Genomic DNA, 8,728 nt, shown 5'->3' with positions numbered 1-8,728 from the left:
CCCCCTCCCCCCACCACCACCACTACGCTTGCGCTCGACGCATATCCATGATAACATTTCGAAGTCATAGAGAAGTCATTAAAGTTACACAGCTATATCTTTATTACTGTACTACCGGTATAGCAAAGCCTAGCTATCATAGATTTTAGATCTGTATTAGTAGTATCCTAGATATATGCTCTGAACGCGAACCCGGTGGCGGGAGGGCGCACTTGATTCGGTTGCCAGTGAGTTTATCAGAAGAATACCCGGCTACAGTACACGTCAGTTGAGCGCTGTCGCTCTGCTGCACTTGTTAGGCCCAAATTTTATCCCTAGAATTTTACAGAGATAATACATTTGAAGGGTTGGAAGACATACTTGATTTGGTTACAAGTATATTTCAGTCTCGGGTTCTGCTATCTGCTTTGCCCTTGACTTATATAGGTGGGAAATATCAAATCAAAACAGCTCTTGTACAATAATTAGTCTATAAGAATTTAGTTCATGGTCATTGGTCAACAGGAAATACATCAAGATCAGACAGGATTATGTTCTGGTTTTGAACTGATCAGGCTACAATTTCTGAAGAACTTGCATAGACTTTTACTTGGGTTATTATATAGGAAAAACAACACGGTTTCAGGCCAGAAACTATAGCACAACTTTTACATGGGCATATACTGTATGTCATTGTACAATTCATTATAGTGCACATTGCCTGTTTTTCTTGTAAAGGTTACAAGCGGTTTCCTACCAATACCAAAGAAAGACGAGGGAGAGGTATATCACCACACAGAGCTATTGCTCACTACACTCGGCCCACCTGCTCCTAACGAAGAAGATATCGTCACGGCTGGGTGAGACAGTTTTATCTGATTTATTTTTAAAGTTAACATTCATCTAAATCTGATATATCTATAATTATTATGGCTAATAACTGTTATCCATAGTACCACACTATATTTACGTAACATATACTATTGCAGATAATAGTTAAAAAATTGTTTCTCTATATTGAAAATGGATTGATCAGAAAGAGTAATCAATGGCAGCAGAAACAAATGTTCACTAATTCCCAGTGTCCATTGGTTGCACGTGTATAGATCACGCCATTGCTAAGGCACACCTGACTTAGAGCGGAAAGGTCTGGTGTTCTAGTCCCAGCATAGTCATACATTTTATGCATTTGAGCAAGGCAATTTATCCTTATTTGATTCATTCAACGAATCAACATCAGCTGTAGAAATGGGCTTCTATCACCAGCATAAGGTTAACATCAAAGAGCAACCTCACTCAGCGAGTACGTTTGCTAGACACTGCGTAATTGTTATGGACTCCAAATCAAAGCAGTTGCTGAGGACCTATGCTCTATGATTGGAGCAGGGCTTGAAACTAACGCTTGCCCGCTCACCCGAGGCTAGTAGAAATCAGTAAGGGCTAGTAGAATGTCTGGGCTGACCAGCCCTGTTGGCGAGTGAGAATGCCTACCAGATAACATATTACTAGTACTTTTTCAGCAACTACTAACCCGACCGAACTAGTAATAAGTAATATAAAATTTGCGCTTCAGCGCGGCACTTCAGAAAAGTACGGGCTGGGAGATATTTTTAAGGGCTAGTAGATTTTACAGGTCACTAGCCCTGTTGGCTAGTGAACATTTTAGGTTAGTTTCAAGCCCTGTGGAGCCAAGCGTTTGAAAAATAGTCAGCTGCTTGTTAATGCCAGTACCCAAAACAAACAGCAATAAACAGAAGGACCGGTCACGACGCATGGCAAGCGGATCCACTTGCACGTGATTTTATTGCTGTTGTAGGTATATGAACCATGTGCGGAGCGAAGAAGATAAAGAGAGGGCAGGAGGCTACACGTTTAAGCTTGCGTGCGTGCGTGCATTGCAGGATGCGATGCAGGGTTTGTTCTTCACTCCTGAGCCTCACACGTCACTCGAACAAGAAGAGAGCTACAACGACGTGGCGTGATTGCTGCTGGTGGCTAGGCATTGATCTGCCACGACCCGAATTCTCGCCAATTCTAGAAAATAAAATTCCAAATCTATATACATACATTTCCATCACCTAGTTTTCCTTCCTGTGGCTACGCCTATAAATAACCGATGCAAGTGTGTATGTGAAATAGTACGAATGTCACATATTTTTGATCGCAATGTGCATTCCATGGCTCCCCTGACTAATGAATAAGCAGGAGTGAAGCATGGAAGCATAAACAACCATGCAGTTGATTTTTGGCATTCATGTGCATCAATCTAATGGCACTGGCTTATAAGCCAGTCTAGCCAGCACCTGAAACTTGATTAGGTAGCCTTCAATGAAATTCAACTTGCCATAAAAATGCAATTTATTAGTTCCGTTTTGATATTTTCAACAGGTCATTACTATGTTGTGTACCTCCAATTTCTCATAAATTTTTGTTTTATTCATATGGCTAGAACTATAGTGCAGAAAAAACAATAACACGTGTAGGGTTTGTAAATATTGTAAATAAGTTTACAAAATAAATTATTTTGAATTTTGCATGGAAGTGACTGTTATTTAGTCTGTGTAAGAGTTTTCTTATAAATGCTGAAAATGATTTGTACTTGTGTATTAAGTTAATGTGTTGCCATAATGCCTAAATGACAATGGGAATTGGTGTTTATTTACATGAAATTCATCTTATTCATTGACACGATGTCAGTAATTCACAAATAATTCTACTCTAGCAGGCGTAAATTTTTGGAAAAACCAAGACCTACAAAATATATACGCGTTTACTTGATACATTTGCATGCCGCATTGCTACACCTGTAGAACAAGCTACTGTTTAAAGCAACAGCTGTCGTTTATTTGTAGAAAAAAATCAGGGGAAAGGAAATACAAGACACCACGCAGCAGCACACAAGAAACTTACGTGATTAGCCAATCATATATTTTAGAAAAATACGATTAATCCTTAAACCACTTTCTTATAATAGAGAAAAAATAGTGGGTGAAACATGCTTTACACTTTCTCATGATCATACAATGTCAATTTTATTATGCTCTCACTCTACCATAAATGTATAATTTTTACAACAAAGAGAGATAGGAACAGACACTTCTACAAGTAGAGTGCCAAGCTTCTATGAAGCCACCGCTACAATGTCTTGATTTATAAACTTTGAAGGTACTAACGGCTGATGAAAAGCCTTCAACCATCGCCACTCACTTGAGTTACGCGAGACCAGTGTAAGTGTATTGTGTACATATTCTCTCTCTTACTACATCTGCATGTTATGAACATCAATCTGCTCGTCACGTACTAACATTGAACATCACTATTTCACCAAGTGATGTACACATCACACACTATGCCATTTACTTTGACAATGACACAAGTACCAAGTACATTTTATTTCTTCTAGATACGAAGAACAGAAAACATTACAGAGGATTGCTTAATTACCTACTTGCTGTTTGGTACCATGCCTTTTTGAAATATAATCATGAATATTCACATTGCTGTTTCATTCGTAGACAATTCCCAAATAACACAGTGTGTACAATTACGGACAACTCGCGCATCACACTGTCCTAAAAAATATAGTGATCATCGTTCAGTATACAGAAAACATGTGGGTGCTGTCGGTAATGTGCAATACAAATTCTGCTTCTGTGAACAGTTCGCGCTCAACTTGAACACAAATACGTGCCTGACGAGTTCTGCGCGTGCAGCAAACCCTGTCGGACATGTGCTCGGGTCACCGTACATGCGTCTACTGTACACGCCCACTCTATCACGCCCCCCGCCGACGTCATCATCTCATGCTTCGACCCCGGGATCCTCGCATCATCTGCATTCGCATTGGGGGCGGACCGCGCATTCCATGCGGTCGCATGCCCATCATGCCGTGCACGCCCTGAGCGTTGTGCATCGGCATCATCCCGCGGCCGCCAGGGGGCGCCATGCCTCCTCGCATGCCGCCTCGACTCGGCATTCGCGTGACGGGACTCGGCGCACCGGGCCCGTCGTCCCACGGCCGCTTGTGCATCTCCATGCCGCCGCGCCCTCGCGCCGGCTGACTCCCGAATGCCCCGTCGTGTTCCCCAGGGAACTGTCCCGGTCCGCAGTACTCCTGGCCGTGATCCGGACCCTGGTTCTGCTGCTGCGAGTCCATCTCGTAGTTCTCCTGTGGATGGTAGTTGCCGCTCGGCGGACGGCCGAGTATGGATGCTCTTCCGGCCGGCAGCAGACCTCGGCCTCTCCCGAAGTCGCCCCCGCCGAATTGTCCTCTACCTCGCATCCTTGGTCCGGTCATTCCTCGCCCCGCCGGCGGACCGTCTTGAAAGTTATTAGGCTGAGGCATCTGCGGAGCGGGCCCAAGCAAGCTCGGCCTCACGGCAGGGGTGCCGCCTGCACCCAGTGGTCGCTGGCCTCGCCAAGGGGCATCACCTATAGGCCCTCCCTGTTGGACAGCTGGTTCCCTGTCACCTGCGTTAGCTAGGTCGCCCGAAAAACTATTGTTCCTGTTGCTGGTGGAATTATCTAAGTTGGGCTTGTCGGACGTTGGCTTCTCAGTGCTCGTGTTGTTCTCCACGTTGTTTTGAGCCCCGTGAGAGTTCTGTTTCGGCTTAGACTTTCCAGAATCGTCAGGAACCGGCAAGCTGGTGGTTGCTGACTGCCAGGCTTCTTCAAATTGCTTTGGTATTGGCTTCGCATATGGCGTCTTCTTAATGTGGACAGGTCGTGGAAAGTCAGCCCACTCGAGACCTGGAATGAGAGATTCCGCTGACTTTTCCTTGGGCCTTAAATGTTCTGGAATTCCATGTTCCAGTCCCATTCCTGGAATCACTGGGGCAACCTCTTCTCCGTCTGCTATTGTGATGGAGTCATCTAGACTCACATCTCCAACTGAAACATCATTACTAGCTTTATCCTTGAGTTTCTCTCCTGGCCTCGGTCGCGCCCAAAACTTGGTTGTGTGGTCGTTAGACCCAGTTGCAAGGATATGTCCTAGAGGGTGCCAAGCCATCGTCCACACCATATTCTCGTGAGCCAATTCAACGGATGCAACTTCCTTCTCCTGACCAACCTGCCAGTAAACAATGTCCCCGACAGATCCACCACTTGCGAAAAGAGACTCGTGCACTGGGTGCCAGGCTAAGCTGCAGGCTTCCTTCTTGTGGCCGCGGAATGTTTGCAGCTCCTTCATTGCACGGATGTCAAACACTTTGACAAGGTGGTCGCGCGATGCGGACAGCAGCCAGTTGCCATTCTGATTCCATCGCACAGACATCACAGTGCCCTTGTGTATGTGCAGAGTCGCGAGGCTTTGCCCGGTTTTCGGATCCCACAACTTCACGGGCTGCTGGGTGTCTTTGCTGCCGGATGCGAGCAGAGCTTTCTGCGGGTGCCAATCCACAAACTTGACGTCAGCTCCATGACCCCGGAGGATCTTCTCCTCGTGGCAGCGAAGAAAGTCCCACACTCTAACCGTTCCATCATCTGACGATGAGGCGAACTTGTTGTCAGTCGGACAGAAGCTCAGGGACCGCACGGACTCCTTGTGCGCTTGAAACATCTTTACGTTATTCATGTTCGTCTGCCAGTACTTAACGAAACCGGAGTGATCTCCTGTTATCATCCACTGGTCATTATGAGACCACACCATCGTACGACAAGCAGCGTCGTGGGCTTGCAAAATTGTCTCAAAATTGAATGTCAACCCGTTCCACAATGTAAACTCACCACTCGATGCTCCGGTGATGAGTCGTCTTCCCTCTGGCGTCCAACACACACAGAATATCGGGCACGGTAATTTATTCATAGAAGTTCGAATGCACTTTGTTGCTACGGAAACCACTGGGTTTTTGACGTAGGCAGCTGCCGGCATTATACTGCTCGTGTAGAGCGCATCTGGTTGGATGGCACGTTGATCACGACAGTCGCGTTGCCACACTCTATTCTCTAGATAGGTTACCCCATGGCTGTTATAATCAATTGTCCGTCTGTGAATGGTCTTGCGCATCCGCTTGCCATCGTAATTTGGGTTCATTAAGTTTCCACTTGGATCCAGTGATTGGCTCAGGGACGGCCTAAACTGAAATCCATAGTTGTGGCCGCGACCTCGCCCTCGTGGATAATTTGGGTTGAACCGTGGGTTGTAGTTAAACCGCGATGGCATAGAAAATGTCGGCCGATTAGCATCCATCTTGCTGGATATGCTGCTGGGCAGTTACCTAGATGTAGACAGAGAGAGAGAGCAAAGATCAAATGATTAATTAAATAGTTGATTATTAGATCGCAATCATTCTATATGATTACAAGAGCAACTGTGAAGAATCTACCAGTAGCTGGGCATAAATTTATTGATACCTCACTTCTGCTCATAGTAGGTATGTGACTATCCGCGCGAGGGAGATCTATAGCTGCAGAAAAATACAGGCATACTATACGTGCATAGTAAGCAAGCAGTATGTAATATATGTAGAGCAATTAGCATGAAATTGTATGAAATATAATTATAATGCAGAAACCAAAGAACGGGAGTAAAATACAAAAAGAGTATTGTCGTAAACAAGTTCGTACTATAGCAGTTTTGAGACACACGTTAATGGAAAGAGGCATGCTAAAAAACCAAAGGCAGTTAATTGTAGTGTTCTTTTCCATTTAATTCTGCACGGGAGGCATCTATAATGGAATTGATAGATAATAATTAGTTATTAAAACTAATCAGTAAGAGTCAGTCAAGGTCTAGAGACTTTTAACTCACCTAGTTTTCAGTTTTGTTTAGCATTTTGAAACGGCCTTCAATATCAGTCATGTTTTCGTTCAACAAAGCTCACGTTGGCATTACCAGACTAAATATCAAACTATATAAGGGTTCTATCTTGCTGTATAATGTGTGATTAAAATTGCAAGGAACACCTAAAAGAATAATAAATATATGCGACTTGCTACACACGTCTAACATTGACTTAGGCTGGCATCATGCGGCTTTCAGTGGGCGCAGTTACAGCGTAGACTGGTAGCGCCCGTCGATAGTTTCCACACGCACAGCTAACGCGTCAGATGCGTGAACAGGTACGCAGTCATATTAGCAACACTGGAAGAAACGAGTGACAGTGGCGCCTATGTCCGATTCAGCCAAGTCAGCAAAACGGCTTACGCCTTATGATCACACTAAGCTGTAAGATGCCCACAGGCGATATGGTTTACAAAATGATTTTGGGGGCATATAAGAACTGTTTTTCCAAAATTGTTGTGATGACGTATCTAAATAGATCTAACGAATTAGAAGGCATTGTAATGGTGGGTGTTTCTTTTTCAAGACGATGTCGGGAGAAGTTGATCTTTGAAGGCGTTGATTTCTTAAAAAATACAATTTTCACAATGATGCTAACTATTTAAAGCAGAAAAGAAACAGCAGCAGGTCGTAGACATCCTTACAGATAAACAGTAGGGTATGGTCTACATTATTAATCAAATAACAAGTGATATTAATGAGTTCTTATGGCTGCCCGCAAGAGGCCCCTCAAAGTTGGGCGCGTTCGAAAAATTTCGGTGCCGGTTGCGCGCTTCATGCCAGGATCGCTGCCTAGCCGCCGTTTACGTTTTGTTGGGTTTTTAGGCACGTTCTATCTCAAAAACGGTTTACGGTAAAAAATTCTGAATATAATAACATAAACGGTTGATGGCGCTTCTCTCTAAGACCACAAAGTTGTTTTCATAATATGATAATAATATTAAAAGTACAGTTTCTGAAGTAGCTACTACATTGACTTAACTGAAAATAGGTTGCTGAAATCTAGTTACAATATGGCGCGAGCGATCAGCATACCTAGTCGACTAGTAACAACAGAACAGCAATCACCGTTCAGCGGGTTTACCGCCCACACAGAAGTAAAGCGCACAACTCTCGTACTATAAGAGTATAGATATTAGTATAGTCTATAGACTAAGTGAAGTTTCAAATCTTATAAATGGATCAGCTAGTTAGTTGTAGTTAGTTAAGGATAATGGGTTGTTTTAGGCCTAGCCTAATAGTAAAGTATATGACGGGTTACACGATTCAGCGCCAAATCCACCCCAAATGCCATCCAAATCCAACCAAATCCACGGCCCCAAATCACTCAATCCTCCCCCAAATAATCCACCGCCCAAAGTCCACCGCCCAAATCCTACCCAATCCAGCCCGCCAAATCCACCAAATCGCACTCCGCAATCCACTGAAATTACTCGAAGCTATCAATTACCAAAATGATGGCCAAATCCACTGAAATTAACCTGAATTCAGTGGAATCAGTTTAACCCTAACCCCTAACGCGCTAACCCTAACCCTAACGCCTAACCCTAAGCGCATAACGCGAAATCCATTGAATTCAGCGTAATTGTGCAAGTGCAGAGTATTTGGGTGAATTTCAGTGGATTTGCTATCAATTTGGTTAACATTGAGTGAAGAAGTTCGAGTAAAATTTTAGTGATTTTGGTGATTTGGGGTGGATTTGTGATTTGGGTGGATTTTTGGTGATTTGGGTGATTGGTGATTTGGTGATTGTGGGTGATTGGGTGAATGCGTGTAACGGCGTAATGACGCCATATTTTGCGATTTCATGAATCGGTCGATTCTGGCCTTAAATAAGCTGTTTTCAAAATCTCTAATTAATAAGGATCACTGACACATCCATATTGAAGATTACCTACTTCCCGCTAGTCTATTTAGTGGTGTTAATAATTATAAATCCCACAAAGGTGGAAACTTGAAACTTCT

General features: G+C 43.9%; 2 protein-coding genes across 3 annotated transcripts in view; one reads left to right on the top strand and one right to left on the bottom strand.

The window, feature by feature from the left end:
• The window catches only part of LOC106814013 (CDK-activating kinase assembly factor MAT1-like), an 18,236-nt gene extending 15,716 nt beyond the window's left edge, over positions 1-2,520 (top strand). Inside the window, exons 8-9 of the mRNA XM_014818269.1 lie at positions 718-839; positions 1,796-2,520. Coding sequence (XP_014673755.1) covers positions 718-839; positions 1,796-1,961 — 288 coding nt within the window. The 3' untranslated portion in view covers positions 1,962-2,520. The remainder of the gene's footprint in view (positions 1-717; positions 840-1,795) is intronic.
• A 276-nt stretch (positions 2,521-2,796) lies between these two features.
• LOC106814009 (pre-mRNA 3' end processing protein WDR33-like) overlaps positions 2,797-8,728 on the bottom strand; it is a 6,564-nt gene continuing 632 nt past the window's right edge. For both annotated transcript variants that reach the window (XM_014818263.1, XM_014818264.1), the window contains exon 2: positions 2,797-6,197. In XM_014818263.1, coding sequence (XP_014673749.1) covers positions 3,776-6,169 — 2,394 coding nt within the window. In that variant the 5' untranslated portion in view covers positions 6,170-6,197 and the 3' untranslated portion in view covers positions 2,797-3,775. The remainder of the gene's footprint in view (positions 6,198-8,728) is intronic.

Source organism: Priapulus caudatus, unplaced genomic scaffold, assembly GCF_000485595.1.
Source record: "Priapulus caudatus unplaced genomic scaffold, Priapulus_caudatus-5.0.1 Scaffold854, whole genome shotgun sequence".
NCBI classification, from domain to species: domain Eukaryota; kingdom Metazoa; phylum Priapulida; class Priapulimorpha; order Priapulimorphida; family Priapulidae; genus Priapulus; species Priapulus caudatus.
This window is presented reverse-complemented; position numbering and strand designations above follow the sequence as displayed.